At 35.6% G+C, this 16,469-nt stretch overlaps 1 protein-coding gene across 1 annotated transcript in view; it reads left to right on the forward strand.

Moving 5' to 3' along the window:
* Nucleotides 1–2,934: 2,934 nt before the first annotated feature.
* LOC150108484 (uncharacterized) overlaps nucleotides 2,935–16,469 on the forward strand; it is a 178,810-nt gene continuing 165,275 nt past the window's right edge. Inside the window, exons 1-2 of the mRNA XM_090415892.1 lie at nucleotides 2,935–3,058; nucleotides 9,355–9,438. Coding sequence (XP_090272018.1) covers nucleotides 3,023–3,058; nucleotides 9,355–9,438 — 120 coding nt within the window. The 5' untranslated portion in view covers nucleotides 2,935–3,022. The remainder of the gene's footprint in view (nucleotides 3,059–9,354; nucleotides 9,439–16,469) is intronic.

The raw sequence follows: 16,469 nt of genomic DNA on the forward strand, positions 1-16,469 counted from the left end.
CATATTATTTCAGACATTAAATATATTGTGTTAGGGTTAGGGACCACGAGGTGGCGGCACATTTGAGTCGTCTCTCTTCACTGAGTACCGCTTAATTAGTGATAGCCTTGGGCAATCTATCTCTGATTAGTACGAGATTGAACTACCCACTCAGTCTCCAAAAAAGTTAGATAGGGCTAAATGGCCTCGCCTACTCCCCGTATACGGGAATAAAAAGGTGTTTGCTGATTTTTTTTTATAAGTGATTAAGATAGAATGATATATGACACATTGAAAAAAAAATGTTCAGATGAAGTATAAGGACTTTAGGAAACGCAAGGCACTGAGCAGATTATCATGTAAAAAAAGATTGTATGAACTCGGATAATAGACGCAATGTGAAAAAGAAATGTCAAAAAAATGCCAATTAAAATGAACATACCATGTACAAAATGTATATAATTGTAAATGGATGTATATATATTTATTCCTATTCAGATTGCACATAAATGGTTTGTTGTTAATAAAATATATGTAGCTCAGTGGATGCGGCGTTTGCATACCATTGCGCTTGACCGCACGAAAGAAGACTTCTTGGTTTCGTATCTAGTCGGCGACTAGAAGAAATTTTTCTAAGCCTTTTTTCGATCGGATCCCGTGTTAGTCGATCTCAGGCAAGCGGGTTTTTCGTCCCGTAAACTCAAGAAAATCGACCGTAGAATCCACATGATTTCAGATGTTAAATACGAGCGTTAGGGTTAGGGACCACGAGATGGCGGCACTTGTTGAGCCGTCTCTCTTCACTGCGTGCCGCTTAATTAGTGATAGCCTTGGGCCAGCTCTCTCTGACTTGGTACCACTGGAGATTGAACTGCCCACACTGTCTCCAAAAGTTAGATAAGGCTAAATGGCCTCGCCAATCCCTTTATATGGGAATAAAAAGGCGTTAGCTGATTTTTTTTAAAAATTATTTTTGGCCGAGATCTTTTCTGACCATCCTCGTAAATCTTTTTTCCTTCGAGTTTTTTTTCCCAAAGAACAACTCCTTTGAGCTGTTTTCTGAATTGTCGATAATATCCTATCCTATAATTTCACAAGTACCATTTGTTCTTGATGCCTCTGCATGCTTTCGCACCTCCCAGATCATGACTACGTGATCAATGTCACCAACTGGTGTCCTTGTTGATATTTTGTTAACAATTACGCTGTTCGACAGTATCACTAAATCCAGTACATTATGCTCCTGGCTTTCTTCCCTCATCAACTGCATGAGATAGTGATCCCTTAAGAATTCAAGAAAATCTTTTACCTTTCCCCCCCATTAGCTATTTCTTCTTTCCAATTCATATTTCGAAAATTGAAATCCCCATTATTACAATGTTTTTTTTTCACTATCAAAATTAATTCGCCTATACATTTCTTTTCATCTCGTTCATTATTCCCAGGTCTGTTATGCACTCCAACTAACTCTCTCTCTCTCTCTCTCTCTCTCTCTCTCTAGTAACATTTATTTCACACCAGATACTTTCAAATTCACTCTCTCATTTTACTCCATACTTCCACATCCTACATGGACACAACTCATTTGTTATCATCAGAAATACATACCCAACTTTTTTTATATATATATAATTTCTGTCTTCTCAAAAGGACGATATCCATCAACTTCAATGCCAGTGAAGATATAATTTCCTATCTACCACGTTTCCAATATTCCCATTATCTGAGGCTGGATTTTAATAACCAATGCTATAAGTTCTTCTCACTTATTCCTTATACTTCTCGCACTGGTATATAAACAGAGGAGGGTAATTTTAAGCTTTACCCTTGATTCCTCCCCCCCCCCTTCTTGTCAATGGTATTTTTGCCAGCCATACTTATTCCTTTCATCCTAATTACTCTCGTTTCCCTGATGTAATACCTACATATTTTCATTAAACAATAACTTCTGTAAACGTTTATTCTCGTACTCATTTAAATGCATCATTAGTATATTCCTTTCTCCCATTGAATTCCTCCCATAAATCCACATACTCAAGTCCTCTCTTTATAAACATCCTATATATAATTTCGTTCATTATCTCAATTCTCGACTATCATCCTAGATGAGTCTTTGACTCAGTGGGTGTCTTGGGGAATAATAATAATATCTAGGCTACTCTTAAATCTAACAGTCTACAACATCTCCCTCGAATCCCTTGCAGACGATTTACGCTGCTTCCTAAATCATTCGTCCCGACTATTAAAATAATTTCATCTACATTCTCACCTCTCTTTATAGCTCTAGTCACACATGCTACAATGTAGCTCTCGGCCAACATTCTTTAAAGAAGACTTTTCCCACCACCTTATTCCATTCCTGTCCATCTATCCATCTCTACCAAATTCACCCTTTCCATTCCAATTCACACAAGATCTCTTATCTGCGCCCCGAATCTCATTCTGTGCTGTCTGCACGGAGCTCCGGAGCATCCCAAATCTTTTTAAAATCCCGGTTCCGCACTTCTGCTCTTCACTCATCCCAGAATCATTCTCACTTTCATGCACATTTTGCGTTATGTTTTCATGTATAATCTCTTCAATTTATATTTTCTTGACTAATAATTCTAATACTCATTTAATTTTTTAGTACAGTAGTTCTAATTTGCTAATAGTTCTAATACGGCGTCCTTATGTTTGATGTCGCTGTTTTGTCATAAACAATGAGTCATAATTGTGTTATGCGATGAATTCGAGTATGTCACCAAATTTGAAACAGCAGGTAAAGGAATTCAACGCTTGTTTGTATATATATGTATATATATAGAATTAGGATTGAGTATATAAGTAGTATAGGTACTTTGTAAATATAAATCATCCCAAGAAATTTTAAATGTGATATCCTTTAATAGTGAGACGTTATTTAATTAGAGTATATTTGCTTTACAATAATTCATATTAAAATTTTTAAAATTTCAGGAAGTAAGCAAAATCCAGATGACTGTTGAAATTCTTGATTCAGAATTAAATGAGAAAAGCAGTTATTTTTCTAATTTGAAAGTGCATGTTCTGCATTGAGATGTTTAGAGGAGCGTTTCAGGTAAAATATAATTTCGAATTTGGCAATATTTGTTGGGCATTATTCAATTTAACATGATATCCTTCATTCCCCCGTAAATGTCAAATTTTTCATAAGCAATTACTTCTGGACTATGAAAGAACCATAAAGATTTGAGTTTGTTTGTTTAAAAAAAAAAAAAAACGACTTTGAAAACTATTCGCTCTTGATATCAAAATCAGTGATGAATCTCAAATAGTACATCCTCACTGACTAATGTTTGGTACTATGTTGTGAGTTGTTTAGTCCCAGTGCTGAAGCAAGTAATGTTTTGAGGTATGATATATATGTGTGTGTGTGCGTGCTGACTGCATGAGTGTTTTTGGCTGGTTTGTTTGAAATGGCCTGTGTGAGATAAACAGGCATGGCTATTCCAACACGGGCTTTAAGTTGTGAATTTTGTAGTAATTCGTGGACTGTTGGAATTGCAAACCCAATATGTGTGTGTGTGTGTGGAAGTTTTCATTAAAAGTGTGAAAATATGCACAAAAATCTCCCATTCCCCAAGTTTTATGCATCATTGTAGAGGTTTTATTTAGTAGTTTTGATAAATTAATTTCATTGTCTCTTTTTATTTTATTTTCTTAAATACTCTTACTGATTTTGAATGGCTGTTGCCATTGGGCTGCTTATTAATGTCAGTGTAGTAAGTAGAATAGTTTAAAAAAAAATTCTGTGAAAATAACAGTCCATGAAATAGTCTATCATTTGGTCTGTTAATACTGGAAACCTTTTTATCCATCTTTTTATGCCTCTCCACTTCAATAATACTTCCTTTTCAGTTTTTGTTAATCATTTCATGATTCAGTACCATCACTATTACAAAATTTAATTGATAAATACTGATATTAATCCAATCAGTAATTGTTTAAACAATTATTATTAATTGGAACTAAACACAATGGTTGCTTTAGTATTCAAGATTTGTTAATTAAACTGTGATTCAATTTTAATGAAACAAAAGTAGATGATCCTTATATGAGTTACTTAAGGATCGAAAGGTGGAAACTGGTGGATGGAGACTTCCATAGCTTGAGAATTCCACTTAACACAAACCACAAACAAAATAATAGTACAGTGCAATGAAAAATGTCATGCTGTCATGGGTATTGTTGTAGCCTTTCACCAGCTTCTTTTGCCAGTCATTGCAGACAGCAAAAAAGTCAACTGCTGGATATAATTTCTGGATTACAGAACAAACTCATCCTTAGCAGAATTGAAGATTGATAACATCATTATGGGAAGTATCATTGGAAAAGAAATGGAACTCACAAAAGATTTAGAGTAAAAGATTGAATACCATGACATTTTTTTATTTAATGCAGTAAAAAAAAAAAAAAACTTTCAGATCGACTTTACTATCATCAAAAGTGGTAATTCTAATATCAGTGATGTGCGCCACCATCACTTACAGTCATCCAAATCTGAGATGTTATTCATCACTGAACCACAACTCTGCAACAGCAATATCTCACCTCAACTTTCCTCATCTTCCATGATGCCTTTTGTAAGAACTTGTGCATTTGTCTGCCTGATATCCCATGCAAAAGGTTACTAGACTTGGAATCCCCTTTATATGATCTGCTTTGGCTCAAGATTTCCTTGTCTCACTTTGTTGCCTTCATTTGCTGCTTTTACTGTTCTCTTAACTCTGATGACTTTTAACCTATTTGACTGTCTCTAAAAGTAGATCACATACATCTGAACGGTGAGATAATATTTCTTGGTGATTTCAGTATTCACAATTCAGACTGGCTTCCCCCTCTCCAACTTGACAACCAAGCTGGAAATGAAGTGACTTGTTTGCTTTCAGTAATGATTTAACACAAATTGTTTATGAATCCACCAGAATTCCAGATAATTTCTATCATTCTCCCAACATCTTAGATCTTTCCTTAACTATCTTTCCCTCCGAATACACTGCTGATGTTGGCTATCCTTGGAATAAGCCTAAGTTCGATTCTCGTCACGATGGGAGGAATCTTTATGTGGACTTGTTCAATCGAAGGTGAGTTAGCTGATCTCATACGGAGGTAGCAGGGTTTTTTTCTCCTGGAAACTCGGGTTTTTCATCCTGCATACAGACAAATCGGCTCTTCAGAACACACGGAATTTACAGACAAAAAATACTAGTTGTGGTAGTGGTGGAGGTGGGTGGTAGATGGCGTTGATGGAGATGATTCGTAGTAGAGGTTCAGTGTAGTAGTTGGGACAGTTGTAGGTGTCCTCCCGCGATGAATCTTCGGACTCCTTGGAGGTGTCACGAATAATAATAATAATGTCTCCTTTACAAATTGTTCTTCTTCTAGCCATTCTTAGCCATCTTGTGTTACTACAACACTGGCAATCTGAATGACCTTCAGGACTTCTGTGTTTTGTGCCATGGTATAATTATTGCTTCTGCTCTTCCTTACTAATAACACAAATTATTCTCATTGGGATGAGTGCTTTTATTTCCCACCAGTGGCAGTCAGTGAAAATTTTAAGTGGGGGTGCTGCATATACAAAATAAAAATTTAAAAAAAAAAAAATTCTTTTTTTCCTAATCAGTAACCAATTAATAAATAAATTTACATATTAAAAAATTGCTTTATTAAAAATATTTCACTCTCACCATGAACAAACACCAATAATAAAAGTTTCGTATCTCACAGAAATAATGCATGCAAGCATACGATACACTGCCCAAACGAGCAGTGGGAATCACTTGTAATGTGCAATGAGAAGCGCAAATGAGTATGGGCAAGGCTAGCTGCAGTTGGCCTAATGTGATAATTCTGACACTGTGTTAGATCGCAATGCATTTGTTTCATAATCTAAAGCATCATCATAACACTAAATACGGGTATAGACCATATTGGTCTGTTCCGGTCTCATTATCCATTAAATATCCTTTTTTTGAGGTCTACCCTGCCTTCTCTTTCTAACTGGCTTATATTTTAGTATTTGTTTAGGATGTCGGGTGTTGGCCATTCGGTTTACATCTAAGGCGTTAATCGAACAATTTCAATTATTAACTATTCAATCAATGCCAAAACATAAGCTGTAACCTTTAACATGTTGTATTGCATTTATATAATGTTGTAAATCATTATTATTATTTATAAACACAAACAAAATTTAATGTTTTCATTTTTTCCTTGGGAGTGCTGTGGTGTCGTAGTGCTTATGTACGAGCCGCCACTGTTTCCCACTCTACTCAGAATCCTCGATCCTTATTCAAACCTTGGTTCACTAACAATTGTGTCAGGACTTCAGCATATAGCCAATCTCCAGTCAAAAACCTTAACCTCCCACTCAGCTTATACTTCACCTCATAACAGCTGTAAAAAAGTCTTTAACACATCATAACAAATCCTGTAAGGGCCAGATGCACTAAGCTTGTCTCTTGACTATTCTCATTTCTGGTTCCTTGCTGAGGCTATGGGATAGAATTCTTTCCTTCCATGTTTCCACTCTATCACATCCTGAAGGTACTATGGCAACATCTCTTAAAGATAAGGCAGACTTCTTGGCATCCATGTTTTTCTCTAACTCTTATATAAATGTCTCCCACCATTCCACAAAGTTAAACTATCCACAATATGCCTCTCCTGAAATTTAACCAGAAGGAATATCAGAAAAAATTCTCACTAGCCCTGATGGTATTCATCCAGTTGGATGAAAATTTTGTGGCCAAGAACTTACACCTGTCTTGTATCATCTCTTCAAGCTGTCATACTTATCTGGCATATATTGAACTGCTTGGAAGTAAGCTTTTCTCCAGGCTGTTACTAAAAAGGAAAATAAAAGTCAACCATCCAGCCTTATTGCTCTGACCTCAATACTTTCAAAAATGATGAAAAAGTTCATCAATAGTCAACTGCTTCACTATTTAGAGACTCACAAATTACTTAGTGATCACCAGTATGAATGTTATTCTCATTCCATAGCTAATCTTCTAGCTAGCCTCAACCCACCTGTGGATGCAGGCTATGGAAAAGTTCAGAGAAACTCAAGTGGTCTTTGTTGATATTTCCAAGGCAGTTGATTGAGTCTGGCATTGTGGCCTTTTTACCAAGCTATGTTCTTGTCATATCCCTTTATGAATGGATTGCCAGCTTTCTCTCTGGTTGCTTATTGCAGGTTATGGTGGGTGGTTTCCTTTCATCAGATTTTTCAATTAAGGATGGTGTACCCCAGGACTCATGGCTGTCCACTCTGCCTCCTGTACATCAGTGACCTTCTTTTTTTTTTTCTCTCTCTCTCTCTCTCTCTCTTTTTGTTTCTCTTGCAGTGCTGAGGTGATTCACATTTCAAGATCTATTATATTTAACCAATTAGAAATCTTGCCATTCTCGCAGTGTGAGGACAATCTGGTGAATTTTAATGCCATACAAACACAATACTGTTTCATTCCCAAGAAGAAAGGCCATGTCTCCATCTCCCTTATTTTTGATAATATTCTTTTTTGCTACCACAATCAGTTTTCTCTTCTGTTTAACTCGCACATCTATCATGACATAAGCACTTCAGGTCAATAGCTTCTTCAACCTCCAAAAAGCTTAGTATTCTTTTTGGTTCTAAAGAGTACTTCTCTTCTGCTCAAATACTGACACTTTATAAAGCTGAAATCTGTCCAACCTTAGAATACTATTCCCATATTTGGGGAGGTGCATCTAAGACTTCTCTCAGAATGCCTGATTGTCAAAGTAAGTAATTCACTTAATTGATGATCCCCTCTCTCTCTCTCTCTCTCTCTCTCACTGCCTCCTCCTTCCAGTGTCTTGGCTGACTACAGGTATAAAGATATGTGGTGAGGACCCTGTCTTTTCCACGTTGTTGTAAGTATTCATGGCTATAGGTCCATGTGTATTCACAGGAACCAGTTTGACTATTTGCCTGTTCTGAGGGACGAAAAACCTGAGTCAAGGTCGTATAAAGAGGAATAACAACTTTCTTATTTCTACTTGTTATTGTGTGTGCTCTTCAATAGCCAAGTAATCTTATGGGCTACCTTAGCAATATGTCCTCTAAACTTTAACTCTCTGTCTACCAGCACCCCTAAATCTTTAGCTTCATCTATTTCCTGGAGTACAGTGCCATCAATGTAATACATAGCTTGTAATCTGTTTATTTCAAAATGCATAACTTTACATTTCTCGACATTAAAGTGATACCATTATCTTTTTGGTCACACTGACAGCCTATTTAAATTTACATTCTGTAAGCTCTCTACATCACCTTGATTAACTATTACTCTACCTATTTGTATCATCAGCAAACAACTGAATATTTCATTTCAGGTTATTTCTTATATGATATAAGAAATAACCTGAAACGAAATATGTACATTTATGTACAAATTAAACAGCAATGGTCCCAGCACTGAACCTTGTGGCACACAACTAGGCAGCTGTTTTCACCTCGATTTCCCTCTCCATATATGACTTTTTGATATCTTTTCAGCAGCCAACCTCTTATCCACTTAACCAATGTCATATCCATCCCCCATTTGTTGTCAAATTCTTTTGCAAAGTCCAGCAAAATCATCCTATAGCCATTTCCTTTATCCATCTCATCTGTTACGCTATTATAAAAAGTTAGTAAATTACTAAGGCATGACCGACCCTTCACAAAACCATGTTGACTCTCATACTGTATCATATTTTTATCTACCCATTCGAATTCTCTTTTTGAACAATTTTTCTAGTACTTTTACTACTATGCGTGAGACTGATTGCTCTATAATTTGCTACTACAAGGGAATTATTTTACCTCTTTCACTCCCTTGGAACTCTACCAGAGTGACTTTTATGGCTTTTGATGATTCCAAACTTTGCATGGATGAAACAAATGCTCCAAATATATTTTTGTAATCTGCACAGAAAAACTGAAATTGTGTCATTTATAATATTTCATATGTTACAGTTGCATGTTAGTTTTCTGTAAGCATAGCATATATTTGAAATTGATATGAAATAATAATTAAAATAGCCTTTAAAATAATGTTATTTTGTGTGGAACAAAAAATAATCCCCTCAGCCATTGCTAGTATTGTGTTTGTAGAGGGACCAGTGCAGATTAAAAAAAGTTTTTACTTTTCAGAAGTTTACTTAAGACAAATGTGCAACTATTGATGAAGATATATAATGGTATAGTATTGTCATTCCTACTGTCAGAACACACAAAAAAATTTTGTCCACATTAATCAATTTATTCATATTTTATTTTACAGTAAGAGAAATGCTTGATTAATGTATATATATTAATTTATGTGTTCATTTTTAAATTTCTAGACTGGATCATATGTTCAAATTTTTAATTCCCAAGGAAGAAATTCACTTGCAGATTGGAAGATAACATCACCCACAATCAGAAAAGTAAAAAAAAAAAAAAATTTTTTTTAATTATGAAAATTAATTTTAATACACTTATTAGACATTATATTATGATGTAAATGGGAAAAGAAAAAAACCTTCATATGTGATGAAGGGTCATGGATGATCTCCATCTCTCTCTTCGTTATCAAGATATGAACTTCTCAATAATTTTTGATGAAATTTATTATGTGATTACTTATTAAACCCCTAATCAGCCATGAGACATCCAGCTAAATCTGGATATGATTCTGTATCATCCATTGAATAACATGGATAAGAAGTGCAATTTGGTCTCACTATTTCATCTACCTCGGCTGGTAGGGATGTTAAAATTTGTTAGGGGAAAAAAGTATACTTGCTGCTTTTCAGGGAAAGAGACAATCAGCTGCCTGTAACAAGTATATAAATAATATTATTAGAAGTTCTGTGAATACTTGAGTGAATATGTACATCTTCCACTTCATTAAATATAAGCTTTTTTGAAGGGATCCAGGAATGTACTTAATCAGAAATACAGAAATCAATCGGTTTTTGTCCTCTTTCATTCCAAGTCCATTGGACCCCCGTGTGTAGATGCTCTCTCTGATCCAACTTTTGCGTTCCAGTCACCCCTAACACAAATAACTTGATCTTTCTTGCTTCCAACTTCCTTTATACACCATTCTATTTCACATCATACATGTTATCTATTTCTGCTTCCTCATTCTGTTCTGTAGGAGCCTATATTTGAATGATCAGCATATCTTTAGGTTTAGACTTCAATAGAATTTCCATTACTCTATCTGATTTTTTGATGGATAATGTTTTTATTAGTTTTCTTTACAATGAACGCTACACCTCTCCTTGACATTTCACCATCTGACGTATATACTTTATATATCTTGCCATTTTGAAGTTTCGACTCAAAATCTGATGATCCTTTCCGAAAGGTTTCTTATTCATAGTATACTCATATTCAATCTCTCTCTCTCATCACATTAGCCAATTTCCCACATTTATTTAATCCTCTTACATTCCAAGTAGCAATATTCAAGCAATTTCTGCTTTGAGTTTCTTTATAGCAGTCATGGACTGACGATACCCCCAGGGCCTGCTACATCACCCTAACACCACTGTTCTGTGCATCTTGAGACTACCCGAGCTTTATTTCTTTTCTGTTTGGACATGATGCTTTATATAGCAGCATTTTTTACAGAATGGGCCACCAGAATTATCCAACCCCCAATATGAATGGAGAACCGCAGCTGTTGTTGGTTAGTGGGTCCCCATGGACCTAGCCGGGAGGCCTACAAAGTAGTCCACTGATTATCCCACTCATCCACCACCGAGGAGATGCGCCATGACAGCCCAGCGACCAGGGATGTTCCTTATTAAAAAAAAAAAAAAAACCCTCCAAACTGCCCAGTTGGAGACATCAACAACCTAGGACAATGTCCTTTGATTATAGACTAGGAGAGTTGACTCCAAGTGAAATGGGATAATGGCAAGGACAAAGAAGGAGAAGTTTTTAATTATTATACTTCAACAATGGCTACCATCATTGTTGATACATCTTTTCAAGCTGGTTCTCAAACTTCGTGAATACATTGTATAATCGATGCACTGATATTCCTTGAATTGTGCTTGTTATTCTGACCTTGAATTCATCCAAAGAACACAGTTTTGATGAACAGGCAAATGTTTTGACATGGCCCCACAAAAAAAAAAAAATCATCTAATGTAATGATGTTAGACCAGGCAAATGGGATGGCCAAGCAATTGATCCACCCAATCCATTTGTTTGGGAAGGCTGACAGTGATTTTCTGAAAGGTGGTGGTGTTTGAAAGATTTAATCTGCAATTTTGGAATGAAGAAATTTTGCAACATGGAAAGATAACTTTCTCTGTTAACTGTTGATTTCTTCAAAGAAGAAAGGGCCTATAATGTGAAAAATTAATAAAATAAAAAATACAAATACAAAAAGAAAAATCAGATTTACATGGATGAAATTATTAAATAAAACTTTGAACTTTTATATAATTTTTACTAAATAGTTCCATTATTTGTATATCTTTATTTATTAAAATTTAAAATCTGTGCATGACTTTGATGCTGTTGACTTCTCAAACTAAAATTTATATTGCATATAAATTGCATGTTCCTGCTTGTTATTATTATTTTTTTTATAGTTTATCTTTTTATTGCTGATTTTCATGCTAAATTTGTTACAGCAGTTACTCAATTTAGTGAGAGAATCCTTTGATTTATGTAGGAATGTATCATCTGCATACTCAGCTGAGATTAACAATTTTTGAGTATTTCCCATTTTGATATTAGGTTTAATTCCAGTTTCCTTCTTAATTCAATTCATATAGATGATTAAAAATAATGTACTCCTGTCTACTAAGAAATATAATTTTTTTTAAAAAATAACAGGTGATTATTCCAGTAAGTCTCATTTAACTTCTCTCTCTCTCTCTCTCTGTAATGTTATTATTTGCATAATATCTGATTATGTAATTAAACACTATATATACATGGGGTTTTATCAGGATTATTAGCATGCTTTATTTGTTACATTTTTGTCACTTCCTGTGGGGCACCTGTTCATGGGGAAGGAGACCTGGCAGTGATGGTGCTGGGCCTTTTCTTCTTCCATTTCTTTTCTTCTTGTATTCTTCATTTACTTCTCCTGAGTCTTTTTTATCCTTTCTTCCAGGCCAACATCATTGGAATCCAACATCCTGCCACCATGTTTGTTGTGTGGGGTATCCCATGGACATCTGGAAAGGGGGATGTTACTCTAGTTTTGCAGTACTTCAACCACTGCTTTAGTAAGACAAGTGGTCTTAGAGTAGTCCTTGCCAGGATCATTTCTGGCAAGGACTACTCAAGCCTGCAAAGATCGATGGCATTGCAGTAAGTCTCCATGTCTGAGGACAGGGCTCAAGGCTGGCTGTATGGTGTCCAGAGTAGCCCTAGTGTTCCACTCCTGAGCGCAGATATTGTATATGGCAGTCAGTGGGCATCCATGTGTGGCTCTGTAATGTGTAGGAAGCTCTGATGCTAAGCAAAAAATGTTTTGAGCATGAATTCTTCATCTTCAAATATTTCAGGGGCTCTGACAAGATCCCAACAAGTACTGACCATAGATAACATAATTTGATAACAGAAGTAAGAAACAAAAGATGTAAATGTACCAGTATTTCTGATCATCCATGTGACAGGTGACAAGCCAATTGGAAAAATGTCACCCTTCTTTATTCAAAAGGGTTTAGAATGACTGGCAGGATCTCCCAAAGCAGTTAAAAAATTATGTGCTACTGATATCCTTGTGGAAACACCATGTCAGCAGTATTCTGAGAAACTGCTGAGAGCAACATCAATGGGTAGAATGCCAATCACAGTAACACCTCATAAGACACTGAGTTCTTGTAGAGGAGTGATTTCGGAATTGGGATCTCCTTGATATTCCTGATGAGGAGATATGTTCAGAGCTTAAAGTTCAGGGAATGACAGCTATGAGGCACATCTTAATATCTAGGGATTGTCACCTGGTTTCAACCAGGAACATCATCCTTACTTTTGATACACCTAAGCCTCCAACATCTGTAAAAGAAGGGTTTCTCAATTGTCCTATTAAGCTGTAACATCCCTAATCCACTAAGAAGCTTTAAGTGTCAGAAATATAGACATGCACTTCCTGTTGTGGCTTTACCACTTGTCCTCAGCGTGGTAATAAAGAGCATAATAACAAATCTTGCTCTGCAAAGAAAGCTAAATATGTCAACTGTCAGGGAGATCATCTAGCTTACTCCTTTTCATGTCAGAAGTGGAAAGATGAAAAAGAAATGCAAAAGATTAAAGCAGAACAAAATATAACTTATCAGGATGCAAAAAGGAAGTTAGTCACCACCCCACCTGTCCCGAAATCCTCTTATGCTGAGGAGGTGATAGTTAAGAAAATATCAAAATGCAACTCAAACTCATATGTCTATTCCACCATCTGATAATTTCATCATGCCTGAACTTTATGAGTGTTTCTCTGTGGAGCACATCAGTCATGTGACCTATTGTCTCACTCCCAAAACAACTCCAAAAATGGTGCCATTCAGTGAGAACCCACTTATCAAAAAATTATGGCTAAGATATTACTGAAAGTTAAACTGCATGATATCCCCTCCCCATAGAAAAAATAGATACTTCAGTATCCTCTGAAAGTAAATTAAACTTCCCAAATGATTCAGATGATCTATTGAACAAATTTCCAGAGGAACAGATGGACATCGGCCATCCATATCTCCCAGAATCAATTGATAAATATGAACCTGACAAAAGTATGCCCTCACCATCTCGGATATCAGACAAGTCTACAAAGCCAAAACAGTAGGAAAATTTTTAGTGGAACTGTCGGGGATTTCACCGGAATATTGATGATATTGAGATCCTGCTGCAGAAACACAAGCCCTTCTGTTTCTGTCTCTGGAAACATATTTAAAATTCAGTTAGGACCTCGCCTTAAAGAATTTCACTGTTTGTAAGGACAGAACTGGAGATGGTCCTGCTCATGACAGAGCAGCTATCCTACTGGGCACCCATACTCCTTTTCAGAATGTTCAGCATAATATTGCTCAAGAAGCAGAACCAGTTCACCTAACTGTGGGATTTCTTCTTACAGTATGTTCAATATATTTACCACCTGGTTATGAGTTAAACAAGATGGAATGTTTTATATTGCAACTGTTCAGCCCATACTTCTCATGGGTGACTTTAATGGATATAACATACTATGGGATAGTGCCACCATGAACAGACAAGTTTGTATCATTAATCAAATGCTTGACAATTATGATCTCTCCCTTATTAACTGAACCCAGCTTGTTCTCCATGTTTCTCTTCCACAATCTTTCTCAACCTCTTTTCAAGTTTATTTGCATAAATCTTACCTGGAACACTCGGTAGAGAAATTTCTCTGTAATTCTCACATTCAGCTTTATTCCCTTTTTTTTTTTTATAGATGGATACTATGAGATTTCTACTCCAATCATTGGGAATTCAACCTTCTGTACAGGCTCTGTGAATTATGCAGTGTATCCACTGCAAAACTTTTATACCTTCATACTTGGGTATTTGTGGTCAAATATCATTTATTCAAAGTCATTCAATCATTTATTCTGGTCATTTATCATTTATTCAGCTGCCTTTCCATTTAAGTTTTGATGGCATTTTTTACCTGAAGTATTGATATGTACTTTTCTTTATATTCCTCTTGAAAATGTTCTAGCATGGTTTGGTCACTGATTGGTTTGTTTAATAGTCTTTCAAAGTAATTACTCAAGACATCTAGGATATCCTTATCTTCAGTTTTCATGTCACCTTTACCATCTTTGATTCCTTTTACAGTACTCTTTTCTCCATTTCTTAGTTTCTTCAATAGCCTACAGAACATTTTGCCAACATCCTGGTTAGCCTTCTGCCCAATATCTAAGGCTAACCAACAGCACCCATAGCGGGTGTCCCTTATAGGACTTTAGTCTTAATTTATTACAAACTCGTTTCTTCCACTTATTGTTTCTTGTGTGTTATTATAATTTTAGCATTGTATTCCTGATTGTATGTCTCTGTGACTGAGATGAAATATCAAACAATTAAACCTGATGTTTAATTATTTGTTTGTGCTGTTATTCTTCCATTAAGTGTAAAATGAATGTTAACCAGAACTCAAGCCTAAACTTGTTTACAAGTATAATCCATCCTATACTTCAATTCAGTCATTGTCAGGGAAACAGTATTAAAATTGCAAAAACATGCACACAATTGACAAAACAATAAGTGGAAAAATAAGACTGAAAGCCTGAAGTCAAAACTTTTAGCATTTATTATAATTTGTTGTTTATAACCAACAAATCATTTGTTTCAATTCTGAGGTGTCAGTTATAGTGTCGCTAGAACTATCTGATATATATATATATATATATATAAAAAATCTCTGAATAGTTTAATGCATTTCTATCAACCTCACAAAATCCTATCTCATACAAGAACATAAGGGCACCCTCTATAGGTGTTGTTGGGTGAGAGGCCTAAGAATTAGTTTCCAAATCTTCAGAAATTTAATAGAACCAGATTTGTTAAGAATTTATTAGTTTTTTAAATCTGCTGCTGATTCTTAAAAAAGAAAAAAAAAGTCAAGTTTGTATTTGTTATGGTGAAGCATAATAGTTTTTGTTTCCATGTGATTCTGTGCAAGGTATCCAAGGCATGGTCAGCTAAACCTGACTGATCATACTTATAGCAACAGATGTATTTCTTATATTCTTCTAGGAAGATGTTAGTACATCTCTCAGTTTGACCATAATATGATAAGTCACAAGAACAAGGAACTTTGTAAACACCCAGAACTGAGAGAGAGGATGTAGAAGATCCTTGGATAAGCAGATGAGGTTCACCAGCTTCAAATGAGGTTTAAATGCAGCATAGAGATTGTACTTTTTTTAAGTTCGGGATATTTTTTTCTGAGGTGCCCCAGATATAAGGAACAAGTCATGTTGCATAAATTAAAGATAGCAAGAAATTATATACTTGGTTTAATCCTTTATCCAAATGTAAGCAAACAAATTTTGCACCTGAAGTATTTTCAGGACTGGGGCACCTCGTACATAGAGGCTCATGACTTCACATCACTTGCCTTAGTATCTATCCCATAATGCAAAGCACATGTCCTTCTATCCCATAATGCAAAGCACATGCCCTTCTATCCCATAATGCAAAGCAGACATGTATAATGCATAGCATTATACATTTCTGCAAGATAGACATGCATAATACATGTCTATCTCCCACCACCAAATCTCTCTCTCTCTCTCTCACTCACTCTCTCACACACACACACACACACAAAAGATCACAGAACTTATAACTCAATATGCAAGTTCTATGTGTTTCTTGAAAGTTATAGTCCTTGGGTAAAAACAGTATAGTGAAGGCTGTTGCAAAAGAACACACATAGATGAATAAATTAAAGATATCAAGAAATGATATACTTGGTTTA

The sequence above is a fragment of the Typopeltis vanoorti genome, chromosome 3 (assembly GCF_054136105.1).
Source record: "Typopeltis vanoorti isolate ZY-2024b chromosome 3, IOZ_Tvanoo_1.0, whole genome shotgun sequence".
Lineage (NCBI taxonomy): Eukaryota > Metazoa > Arthropoda > Arachnida > Uropygi > Thelyphonidae > Typopeltis > Typopeltis vanoorti.